At 41.5% G+C, this 13,485-nt stretch overlaps 1 protein-coding gene across 1 annotated transcript; it reads left to right on the top strand.

Annotated features, from left to right (window-relative positions):
- Positions 1 to 10,201: 10,201 nt before the first annotated feature.
- Positions 10,202 to 12,345, top strand: RPS23 (ribosomal protein S23). The gene is made up of 4 exons (XM_069592578.1): positions 10,202 to 10,490; positions 10,943 to 11,102; positions 11,775 to 11,895; positions 12,013 to 12,345. Exons 1-4 carry the CDS (start codon positions 10,487 to 10,489, stop codon positions 12,157 to 12,159), a joined length of 432 nt encoding a protein of 143 aa, XP_069448679.1. The 5' UTR covers positions 10,202 to 10,486; the 3' UTR covers positions 12,160 to 12,345.
- Positions 12,346 to 13,485: the final 1,140 nt, after the last annotated feature.

Below are 13,485 nucleotides of genomic sequence, written 5' to 3'. Positions count from 1 at the left end.
ACAGAATGCAAAGGCAAAAGAGTGACCCTGGCCATTTTCCATCACAAAGATCATCTGGTCCCTACTGAACTCAGACAGCACAGATCTGGTTAAGAGTCATCTACAGGTTCTTAAACCTCTCCAGGGAATGAAATTCTAAAACTTAACATCCCACTGAGTGAAGAAAATCATCTTTCTTTTCCTAGTGAGAAAAATTATCTTTCATTTCTTATAACTCAAAGGTCCCTGCTGAAATAGAGGCCTATTTTCTTTTGTTTGGTTTTCAGCCAAGTTAGAGAACACCTGGAGAATAACTTTTAATATGCATATTAAAATGATAACTCCCTTCCAGGAATTTTAAAAGGGCATCAAAGAATAGCATTGTCAATTCCCCCTAGATCCTACACAGAGGTTTAACTAAATAACAAGATTTTAAAGATCACCCTTGAGTATTAGTAAGACTACATGGCAATACACTATGTCTTTAGTTCCACAGAATAGATATGAGAAGAAATAACAACTATACCAAAAAGTAGCTAGAATGAGAGGATAAGAAATCTCATTAATTTTGGATAAAGGCAAAGTTGGGTTTCATAATTTAATCAGGAAAAATGAAGCACTCAATATTCATCATTAGTAGCTATATGGATCATGTAAGCATCTGTCTCACTTTTCCTGCTTCTTCTTGCCCACTTAAAGCTGTTATTTTATCTTGTCACATTTGATAGCAACTAATGCCTCAATTTTCATAGCTAAAGCACTAGGAATAACTTCTAACCATTCTAAAAGCTCCAATATCAATTGTCAACATTATTAAAACCCTTAGCCATTCTTCCCCAAAAGTTAACTTCTATTTCATACAGTACAAAGAATCAGCATCACCCCCATCAACTGATCTAACTTATGAAGATCAATTTTTCTTTCTAGTTGGGGTAGGAGGCTCTGAGAGAAGTCAAATAATAATACTCTTCTGCCCCACCCGTGCTTTGTGCTCAGTCATGTCCCATTCTTTGAGACCCCCTGGGCTGTAACTTGCTAGGCTCCTCTGTCAATGGAATTTTCCAGGCAAGAACACTGGAGTTGGTCGCCATTTCTTTCTCCAAGAGATCTTCCCCACCCAGGGGCTGAACCCATGTTTTGTGTGCCTTCTGCACTGCAGGTGGATTCCTTACCCACTGAGCCATCAGGGAAACCCTGTCCCACCTGAGTGCTAAACTATTAAAAACTGAGAATTTAAACAAGAGTTTGGCTTCCCCGGTGGCTCAGTCAGTAAACAATCTGCCTACAATGCAGGAGACCTGGGTTCGACCCCTGGGTTGGGAAGATCCCCTGGAGAAAGAAATGGCAACCCACTCCAGTATTCTTGCCTGGAAAATCCCATGGACAGAGGAGTTTGGTGGGCTATATCCCCAAGTCCACGGGGTCACAAGAGTCAGACACAACTTAGTGACTAAACCACCAAAACAAGATGTTAGACAAGTAGAGGGTCAAATACCACCTTTCTTACTATGAAAGGCCAGATTGGAGGACAAGCTTAGTGAAGGAGCAAAATAGATTGTAACTGAACCCCTCCTTGCAGAAGACAGACATGGCAGCCTATCACGGTAGTACCGGTTTTTCACAGGGAAGAGAGGACTGCCCCAGAAGAAACAGGAGGAAATGTGTGCTCCGTGGGCAGGTTAGGTCCCAAAAAGGAAAACAGGAAAAGCTGAACACGTCTAAACTGTTTTTTCTAAACTTACCGCTTGAAGAGAGATGTCACTTCTCCTCACCTGGCATGGAATGAGTAAATGGCAGAGATATTACACTAATTTAACTCCTTCTATTGGAGGAAATACTAGGAAAGAGAAAAATGTGTTCTCCTTCCTTCCTCCATGCCCTCAACATTTTTAGAACTACCAAATAGGATCTTTTGTGACAAAGTGTCTACTGGTTTTTACATACCTTTAGTAACCCATGGACATAGGGTTACAAACTACAATAAGAATACTTTAACCTTAAGAACTATACTCCTTCTTTTCTAGCCAGTTTTGCTGGCTAGAAAATTATTTCCCATCAATTCTATGCCATATTTACATTCATCAAATTTTTTCCTTAGCTCCCTAAAAATCAAAATTGTGTCTTATAACTAACCTGGAAACCAACAAACATGTTCTGGTTAAGAAAGTTAACTTCTTTAAGTCTCAATTTAAATGGTAAAATAAATAACTTCTACCACATAGGAGTTATTGTGTGGGTTAAAAGAAATTATGCATGTGAAGTTCTAAGCCTGGCACCTAAACAGTACTTAGTATGCCTTAGAGACCATCGTGGTGCTGGTGGTGGCAGTGATGATGATGATGTCAATGATTTTGCTCTTTCCAACATGATATAACCCCAAATTATACCACGACCTCTGATATCTCACCTGTACTATTGCAATAGTCCCCTCCTTGGAAAGCCAAGGCTCTCTCGTCCCTCTGTGGTGCCCCACCTTAGCTATGCACATCATATTCTTGTCAGTCTTTCACCTGTGGCCTCCAATGGCTTCTCGTCACACTCAGAATAAAACCCAGACTGTTATCTTGGCCTACAGGTTGGACATGAGCTGGTCCTGCCCACCCCTTGAACTTCATCTTCCTCAGTTTTGTGGCTAGTTCACTACCCTTTAGCCAGGACAGATTTCTTTTCTTCTGGTTCCTCAAGCTGATTCTTGTTTGAGTACCCTTTTAGAAAATTTAGGGCCCAAGGTCAAAGGAAATTCTGTTTCCTTTCAGGCTCCAAATTACATAATAAGTTCTTTATTAGGAAGTAAAAAATTCAAAGCTCCAAACACAGAAATCAAATCCTTTAAAAATTGTATTCATGGCTATAGTAATCAAAATCCTTGGTTCATAGCACATCCTAACCATCGGTTCATGCTTTATTTGTTTGTTTATATAATAATATAATAATTAAACCTACTGCATAAAGTAAACACAACCCAACATCCCATTATGATCTCCACTCTCTCCACACGATGTTAGTATCACCCTGAATATAGGAGGCAGAAGACCTGAACAGCACTATCAACTACCTTGGGCTAATTAACACTGATAGTACATTCTTCCTCAGCAAATATACTTTCTTTTCAAGTGTACAAGGAGAATTCACTGAGAGTGACTAAATCTGAGCCATAAGGCAAGCTTCAACAAATTTTTAAAATACTGCAATCAAAAAAGGATATTCTTAGACCATAATGACACTAAATTAGAACTAAATAACATAGATATTTAGAAGTTATCCAAATATTTGGAAATTAAATAATGCAATTCTAAATAATCCATAGGTGAGAAGGGAAATCAAAAGAGAAATTAGCATATGTTTTAAAATGAATTAAAACTAAAATATAACATACCAAAACTCAAGTAATACTTAGAAGGACAGTCATACCACTATATATATTAAAAAAGAACAAAGATCTCAAATCAATAACAGAAGCTTCCCTTTAACTCCAAGACAAGCAGAAAAAATAAATAAGAAAAGATAATACCAGAAATCAATGAAAATGAAGACAGAGAAATAACAGAGAATATCAGTGAAAGCAAAAGCTGATTCTTTGAGTAGATCAAGAAGATTACTAAACTTCGAAGTGACCAAGAGAAAAAGAGAGGACTTCCGTGGCAGTCCAGTGCTTAAGACTCCACACTTTCAGTGAAGGAGGTGCAGGTTCATCTCTGGTTGGGGAAGAAAGATCCCACATGCCACGTGGCAAAACAAACAAACAAACAAAAAAAAACGAAAAGTATACTTTTTTAAAAATGTAAAAACTTCAAGAAAATTAGAGATACCAAGGGAACATTTCACACAAAGATGGGCACAATAAAGGACAGAAACAGTATGGATTTCACAGAAGCAGAAGATATTAAGAAGAGGTGGCAAGACTATACAGAAGAGCTATACAAAAAAGATTTTAATGACCCAGATAACCAAAATGGTGTTATCACTCAACTAGAGTCAGACATCCTGGAGTGCGAAGTCAAGTGGGCCTTAGGAAGCATCACTATGAACAAACCTAGTGGAGGTGATGGAATTCCAGTTGAGCTATTTCAAAACATAAAAGATGATGCTGTGAAAGTGTTGCACTCAGTATACCAGTGAATTTGGAAAACTCAGCAGTGGCCACAGGACTGGAAAAGGTTAGTTTTCATTCCAATTCCAAAGAAAGGCAATGCCAAAAGAATATTCAGACTACTGCATAATTACACTCATCTCACACGCTAGGGAAGGAAAATGCAACCCACTCCAGCATCCTTGCCTGGAAAATCCCGTGGAGAGAGGAGCCTGGCAAGCTGCAGTTCACAGGGTCGCAAAGAGTTGGACACGACTGAACAACTAACACACACACACACGCTAGCAATGTAATGCTCAAAATTCTCCAAGCCAGGCTTCAACAGTACATGAACTGAGAACTTCCAGATGTTCAAGCTGGATTTAGAAAAGGCAGAGGAACCAGAAATCAAATTGCCACATCCTCTGGATCACTGAAAAAGCAAGAGAATTCCAGAAAAAATATCTACTTCTGTTTCTTTGACTATGCCAAAGCCTTTGACTGTGTGGATCACAACACTGGAAAATTCTTCAAGAAATGGGAATATCAGACCATCTTACCTGCCCCTTGAGAAATCTGTATGCAGGTTAAGAAGCAACAGAACTGGACATGGAACAACAGGCTGGTTCCAAATTGGGAAAGGAGTACGTCAAGGCTGTATATTGTCACCTTGCTTATTTAAATTGTATGCAGAGTATATCATGCAAAATGCTGGACTGGATGAAGCACATGCTAGAATCAAGATTTCTGGGAGAAATATCAATAACCTCAGATATGCAGATGATACCACTCTTATGGCAGAAAACGAAGAGAAACTAAAGAGCCTCTTGATGAAAGTGAAAGAGGAGAGTGAAAAAGTTGGCTTAAAACTCAACATTCAAAATCCAAAGATCATGGCACCCGGTCCCATTGCTTCATGGCAGACAGATGGGGAAACAATGTAAACAGTGAAAGACTTTATTTTCTTGGGCTCCAAAATCACTGCAGGTGGTAACTGCAGGAATGAAATTAAAAGATGCTTGCTCCTTGGAGGAAAGGCTATGACAAACCTAGACAGCATATTAAAAGCCAGAAATATTAATTTCTCGATAAAGGTCTGTCTAGTCAAAGCCGTGATTTTTCCAGTAGTCATGAATGAATGTGAGAGTTGGACCATAAAGAAAGCTGAGCACCGAAGAATTAAAGCTTTTGAACTGTGGTGTTGGAGAAGACTCTTGAGAGTCCCCTGGACAGCAAGGAGATCAAACCAGTCAAACCTAGAGGAAATCAGTTCTGAATAGTCATTGGAAGGACTGATGCTGAACCTCAAACTCCAATACTTTGGCCACCCAGTGTGACTAACTGACTCACTGGAAAAGATCCTGATGCTGGGAAAGATTGAAGGCTGGAGGAGAAGGGGACGACAGAGGGTGAGATGGTTGGATGGCATCACCAACTTAATGGACATGAGTTTGAACAAGCTCCAGGAGTTGGTGATGGGCAGGGAACCTTGGTGTGCTGCAATCCATGGAGTCACAAAGAGTCAGACACGATTAAGCAACTGAACTGACTGAACAGAGGGTGGCTATTGTAAAATTAGAATTAAAAAAAAAAAAGAGAGAAAGAAGATGCAGATTATCAATATCAGGAATGGGAGATGAGACATCATTATAAATCTATGAATATTAAAAAGATTATAAAGGAATACTACAAACAACTTTATGCCCATACATTTGACAACTTAGATAACATGGGCAAATACTTTGAAATGTGCACATTACCAAAACTCACTTGAAAAGAGATAACCTATATAGTACTATATAGCATTTTACACTCATTGTTAAAACAACTTCCAAGTATATATAACACATATATTCATGCATAATAGAATGTCGTAACAACTTATGTAATAATTTTGAAAACTTAGATGAAATAGACAAATTTTAAAAAATGACTTACCAAACAAATCTGACTCAAGAAGAAATCATGGTTCTCTGAATCATTCTGTAACTAGAGATTTAGTTTAAATTAGATTTAATTTAAAAGATATTTAAGGTGTTTATAACCTTTCCACAAAGAAAGCACCCAGCCCAGATGATTTTACAGGATGTTTTACTCAACTTTTAATGAACAATCTATCCCAACTTTACATGAACACTGCTTGTGACTATCAACTCAGGTTGTAACTTGTCTTTTTCTTTCTTTCAGGTGTATTTTTTTTAAACAAGTTTCTTAATATGGTCAAATTTATCATTCTTCTTATTTAGAAATATTTTACTTTCTTAAGTTCATGGAGATACTCACCTTTGTTTTCTATTCAGAATTTTTAAATTTTACTGTTGACATACAGGGCCTCAATCTGCCTGGAACTGATTTTTGTTTTTAGCCTGAAATGGTGACTCAATTTAATCTGGGTAACCACTTTTTGTGCAACTCCATCTGTTTGACAATTCTTCTTTTACACACTGATCTGACATCTAATTCTGTTACTTAATAACATTCTATACTCCTTCTATAGGAGTCTTTTGCTGACTCTGTATTCTATTCATTAGTCAAGTTATCAACTTCAGTACTAACACTCCTCTATCTTACTTGCATGCATGCTAAGTCACTTCAGTCATGTCTGACTCTGTGCAACCCTGTAGAATGCAGCCTGCCAGGCTTCTCTGTCCATGTGATTCTCCAGGCAAGAATACTGGAGTGGGTTGCCATGAGGGGATCTTCCAGACCCAAGGATGGAACCCTTGTCTCTTACATATCCTTCATTGTCAGGCAGGTTCTTTACCTCTAGTGCCACCTGAGAAGCCCATTCAGTTCAGTTCAGTTGCTCAGTTGTGTCCGACTCTTTGCGACCCCATGAATCGCAGCGCGCCAGGCCTCCCTGTCCATCACCATCTCCCTGAGTTCACTCAGACTCATGTCCATCGAGTCAGCGATGCCATCCAGCCATCTTATCCTGGGTCGTCCCCTTCTTCTCCTGCCCCCAATCCCTCCCAGCATCACAGTCTTTTCCAATGAGTTAACTCTTCGCATGAGGTGGCCAAAGTACTGGAGTTTCAGCTTTAGCATCATTCCTTCTAAAGAAATCCCAGGGTTGATCTCCTTCAGAATGGACTGGTTGGATCTCCTTGCAGTCCAAGGGACTCTCAAGAGTCTTCTCCAACACCACACTTCAAAAGCATCAATTCTTCGGTGCTTATCCTTCTTCACAGTCCAACTCTCACATCCATACATGACTACTGGAAAAACCATAGCCTTGACTAGACGGACCTTAGTTGGCAAAGTAATGTCTCTGCTTTTGAATATGCTATCTAGGTTGATCATAACTTTTCTTCCAAGGAGTAAGCGTCTTTTAATTTCATGGCTGCAGTCACAATCTACAGTGATTTTGGAGCCCCCAGAAATTAAGTCTGACACTGTTTCCACTGTTTCCCCATCTATTTCCCATGGAGTGATGGGACCAGATGCCATGATCTTCGTTTTCTGAATGTTGAGCTTTAGGCCAACTTTTTCACTCTCCTCTTTCACTTTCATCAAGAGGCTTTTTAGTTCCTCTTCACTTTCTGCCATAAGGGTGGTGTCATCTGCATATCTGAGGTTATTGATGTTTCTCCCAGCAATCTTGATTCCAGCTTGTGTTTCTTCCAGTCCAGCGTTTCTCATGATGTACTCTGCATAGAAGTTAAATAAGCAGGGTGACAATATACAGCCTTGACGTACTCCTTTTCCTATTTGGAACCAGTCTGTTGTTCCATGTCCAGTTCGAACTGTTGCTTCCTGGCCTGCGTACAGATTTCACAAGAGGCAGGTCAGGTGGTCTGGTATTCCCATCTCTCTCAGAATTTTCCACAGTTTATTGTGATCCACACAGTCAAAGGCTTTGGCATAGTCAATAAAGCTAGAAATTGATGTTTTTCTGGAACTCTCTTGCTTTTTCCATGATCCAGCAGATGTTGGCAATTTGATCTCTGGTTCCTCTGCCTTTTCTAAAACCAGCTTGAACATCTGGAAGTTCACGGTTCACGTATTGTTGAAGCCTGGCTTGGGGCATTTTGAGCATTACTTTACTAGCATGTGAGATGAGTGCAATTGTGCGATAGTTTGAGCATTCTTTGGCATTGCCTTTCTTAGGGATTGGAATGAAAACTGACCTTTTCCAGTCCTGTGGCCACTGCTGACGGGCTCGATAAAGGACAGAAGTGGGCTGGACCTAACAGAAGCAGAAGATATTAAGAAGAGGTGGCAAGAATACACAGAAGAACTGTACAAAAAAGATCTTCACGACCCAGATAATCATGATGGTGTGATCACTAATCTAGAGCCAAACATCCTGGAATGTGAAGTCAAGTGGGCCTTGGAAAACATCACTATGAACAAAGCTAGTGGAGGTGATGGAATACCAGTTGAGCTGTTTCAAATCCTGAAAGATGATGCTGTGAAAGTGCTGCACTCAATATGCCAGCAAATTTAGAAAATTCAGCACCCTTAATATTACCTTCTAAATCTACTCCTTTCCCAGTATTTCCCACACAGTAAATAACACAAATCATTCAATTGCTCAGAATGCAAATCATAAGTAATTCCTTTCTCACAGCCTACATGCATGCTTGCATGCTAGTTCTTATTCAACTTTTTGAGACCCTATGGAATATAGCCTGTCAGGCTCCTCTGTCCATAGGATTCTCCAGGCAAGAATACTGGAGTGGGTTGCCATGCCCTCCTCCAGGGGATATTCCCAACCCAGGGATCGAACCCTGGTCTCTTATGCCTTCTGCTTTGGGAGGCTGGTTCTTTACCACTAGCGCCACCTCACAGCCTACAGTCCTGAGCAAATCTTGTTGGCTCCACCATCAAACTGTAAATCTAATCTCACCACTTTTTACCACCTTGGACCGAGATGTGCATTATCTCCCAGCTGAAGTAGGGTAACACTCTCTCAACTGGCCTTACAGATTCATCTCTTACTTTGTTTCTCCTCACAACAGCCAGAGTGAACCCACAAAAATATAAACCCTATCTTGTTACTCCCCTGCTGAAACTTTTCAAAGGTATCCAATCACAGGAAGAGTAAACAGTCTTTACCATGGTCTACAGGCTCCACATGTCCCTGTGCACTCTCAGACCTCACCTATTGCCATATTACTCTTCAAGCACTCAGCTATGCCTTCCTTGATCCTTCAGCTCTTAAAAAGTCCCAGCCTCATTCTACACTTAGAGAGGATTCCTCTTCTTAGAAGACTTTACCCATATACCTATTTAGATGGCTGTCTTTCTTCAGCATCTCAGCTCAAATGTAATCTCTAGAGACAACTTCTAACATCCCCTACCCAGAGCAGCCAGCTGCCTCCCCACATCAATCACTGAACCAGGTGCATTTTCTCCATAGTACTTATCAACATGTAAAAGTATCTTTTTATGTTTAAGTACGGGAGGAGAAAGGGACGACAGAGGATGAGATGGCTGGATGGCATCACCAACTCGATAGACATGAGTTTGAGTGAACTACGGGAGTTGGTGATGGACAGGGAGGCCTGGCATGCTGTGATTCATGGGGTCGCAGAGTCGGACACGACTGAGCGACTAAACTGAACTGAACTGACACTTATATTTTGTCCTCTCATACCTAGAATATAAACTTTCTAAGAGCAGAAACCTTTATCTTGGAGTGCCTGGAACAGCAGGCAGGATCTAAGACATTTTTATAAAGAGTTGTGACATGAACCAACATCTCACAGAGCTTTCTTTTCTTTCTTTCTCATGGTAAGAAGTGGATTTATTTAGAAAGAAACACACTCCACAGAATGTAGGCCATCTCAGAATATGAGAGGCTCCAGAAAACTTTTATATCTATTTCACTCTCCAGGACAAGCTGAGTTCACTGAAAGAATCAAGGTCCCACAAACAAAAACAGCAGCTTTGGGAGTTCGGTCTCTCACTAGAGTGAGCTTTTAAATACTACGTCACCTTGCTTCACTAAATGTTTTTCAATTTACTGTGCTTCTTGTGAGTAGGAGTTCAGGATCTTCTGAGGTCTAATTTTCCGAACTACAAGCACAAGCTGCCCACCCCACCACACGCAGTCGCCCTGGGACTCTCACTCAGCGCCTCAGAGCCCGCCCCGCGCGTTTGCTCAGAGCGCCTGCGCCGGGCGCCGGGCGCCGGGCTCATGCAAAGGCTTCTGGGATTGGTAGTCGCAGTTCCTTCCGTCCTCGGTATTCGCATAAAAAGAAACAAATCACAGCGAACATTAGATATCCCCGAATCGCACACAAATTAGATAAGACGCAGATTCTGGAAAGTGGTGCTGGCTTGTCGCTTTCTACCGAGGGGCTGCAGCCGGGATCAGGCGCGGCGCAGACAGCCTCAAGGGCCCTCGGCTGGGCGGGGCTTGCTCGCGGGGGCTTGTGGCTCCTTCCTGCGCTTCCTCTCTCTTTCGCTCAGGCCCGTGGCGCCGGCAGGATGGGTGAGTTGTCTTCTCTGCTGGGCAGAGTGGCTTGCACGTGCGACTTGGGGTTTCGGGGACCGGCGGGAAGATAGGAAACAGAGCGGTGAGGGAGAGCCATGGGGAGGGCCGGTGAGGAGCGCCGGGGGAGCGCCGCTGCTGCAGCCACATGGCCCGGCGGGAAGGGGCCTGGGCGTCGCGGAGCCGGAGTTAAGAGGGAAGCCGGAGCGCCGCAGCTTCCCCCGAGCGATGGCGCGGGGCTTCGTCCTTTTGAGAAAGTGTAGCCGCTGGAGCACTTGTTTCCACGTCCTAGTTGATTCAAGGGGACCTTTGTGGTTTGTCCCGTGGGCCAAGGTGTGATGTCAGAGCCTGCCAGCCGGTAGTCTAGGTGAGGCTAATACTTGAGATAATGTGAAAAAATAAAAAACCGTGGGTGATTTTACTGGGGAATCTAAGGTGATTGTGATTTTTAGGCAAGTGTCGCGGTCTTCGTACTGCCAGGAAGCTCCGTAGCCACCGACGAGACCAGAAGTGGCATGATAAGCAGTACAAGAAAGCCCATCTGGGCACAGCCCTGAAGGCCAACCCTTTTGGCGGCGCTTCTCACGCCAAGGGAATTGTGCTGGAAAAAGTGTAAGTGAAAGACCATTGTTGGTTCCTTCATGGTTTTAGTATGGTAACTCGGGATAAATGCACTTAAAGGTTGATGTAACTTCTAGGGTTTTGTGTGTCCACGTTTTTTGGAACGTTAGATAAGCTCGGAAGATTTTTAAGCATTTAATACTACTTTAGAGGAATTGGGGTGACATCGGAGGAGAGAAAGTAACCATAAACAAGGGACATTCTGAGAGCTTAATGTGTGTGGAGCTTTTAAGCAGTTTGCACCCATCAACTGCTTCATCTTGGCACTCCCCAAGTTTCTGCTTGACAAAACATGGAGAGAAGTTACTTGCCTAATGTTATACAGCTAAGATTGAGCCACATGGATTTGCCAACACACAACTGTTTTTTGACTGTACAAAAGGATAACTTTGTGTAGCCCCATCAAATTGTATGAGGATTTGAATCCATTATTTCTAGCTCTAGTTCTTGGTTCATGTTTTATTGCTGTAAAGAGGCCGTAAGTTTGCCCTGATGTTAGTCTGGTGAATTTAAGACTAAAGAAAAACTTAGCTGTAAGTTAGGGATTTAAGACTATGTTGAAAATGTAGGAATACTACAGTTTCTAATAAGCTTTATACTTCATGAAGTAAAACGTGTCCCTTTTCAGAAAGCCAAGTCACTCTTACGCTGTTTATGTTTCAGAGGAGTTGAAGCCAAACAGCCAAATTCTGCTATCAGGAAGTGTGTCAGGGTTCAACTAATCAAGAATGGCAAAAAAATCACTGCTTTTGTACCCAATGATGGTTGCTTGAATTTTATTGAGGTGAGTGTTTTAGTTATCTTCTATTTTTAGGGGAGTTTCCCCCAGTTTATAGGATGGATGGGTGTTTGGGGCGATTGCCACTTACACCAGAAGTAAACTGTTGGTTTTTTATTCCAGGAAAATGATGAAGTTCTGGTTGCTGGATTTGGTCGCAAAGGTCATGCTGTTGGTGACATTCCTGGAGTCCGCTTTAAGGTTGTCAAAGTAGCCAATGTCTCTCTTTTGGCTTTATACAAAGGCAAGAAGGAAAGACCAAGATCATAAATTTTGATGATGAAAGCACGATAGTAATAAATTTTCCTATACCAAAAATATGTTGTGTCCTGTTTTCCTCACCCAAGGAAAACTGTCTTTCTAGAGTAAATGGGATTCATAAAATTTTTTCTCTGTGGAATAAACCATATTAGTTAAAGCTGAAATAAATGTACAGTATGTTGAGAAAACTTAAAAGAGTTTCTAGTAGGAATCATTTTGAAATCTTGAGAAACGTATTCTTGGATCTACCTCTGTGGGGATCCAATATTGTATATGCTCTGCTCAGGTTACTTTCTGCTTTTAGTGATTTCATTTTACCTAAAGGCCATCAACATGTTGTAATTGAGTTTACAGTAGCAAAACTTAGGCATTAACGCGATGTAGTAGGTAGGTGCTAATGAAAGTGTATGCCAAGCAGATTAAGGCAGAGGGGAAAAGTAAGGGAGACCAGTTATGGTCTAGGTTTTATGTGTCTTGAGCTTGTCACTAAAGTAGATTTTTGACCTTGAGATTTACTTTGAGGCACACTAATGGAAGTGTCTAGGTAGAAATGGTCTAGATGGCTTACATTTTCATAATTGAAGCTTAGATATTAGTTGGGTACATAGGGATCCCCTGCCCACAGATTGCTTTCAAAATTACCATAGGAAGAAATGATATAATTATATCTAAAATTTACTAGCCTTACAAAATCTGTGGTCTGAACTGCTTTCGGCAACATCAGGTATGAGTTAATTTGCTCTCTGATCAAAGTCTAGTGTTAGGTTATGTTTTGGATATTTGGGCTTCCCTTGTGGCTCAGCTGGTAAAGAATCCACCTGCAATATGGGAGACCTGGGTTGGGAAGATACCCTGGAGAAGAGAAAGGCTACCCACTCCAGTTTTCTTGCCTAGAGAATTCCTTGGACTGGTATGGTCCATGGGGTCACAAAGAGTCAGACACAGCTGAGCAACTTTCAGGATATTTGGAAAATGGAGATTTTAGGCTTTCTATCTTTAGATCAAGAACAGAAAATCCTTACTGTGGCATAGGAGACCTTGTGTTTTCTGCCTGCTTAGCATCGCTGACCTCTAACTTTCTCAAACCTGGATTTCCCATCCATCTTCAGGAAGCACCTGGTAGGTTGCCTACTACTCCCACCACAAAGCACTGATCCCAAATTCACATTTCACATTTGTGCTTACACTTGTCACAACTGAGTGATTATTTCTTTCCACGAGGGTTCAGTTCAGTTGCTCAGACCGGTCCGACTCTGCAACCCTGCGGAATGCAGCACGCCAGGCCTCCCTGTCCATCACCAACTCCTGGAGCTTACTCAAACTTCACATCCAACC

Source organism: Ovis canadensis, chromosome 5 (assembly GCF_042477335.2).
Source record: "Ovis canadensis isolate MfBH-ARS-UI-01 breed Bighorn chromosome 5, ARS-UI_OviCan_v2, whole genome shotgun sequence".
Classification (NCBI taxonomy): domain Eukaryota; kingdom Metazoa; phylum Chordata; class Mammalia; order Artiodactyla; family Bovidae; genus Ovis; species Ovis canadensis.
The sequence above is the reverse complement of the archived record's forward strand: the minus strand, read 5'-3'. Positions and strand labels throughout refer to the sequence as shown.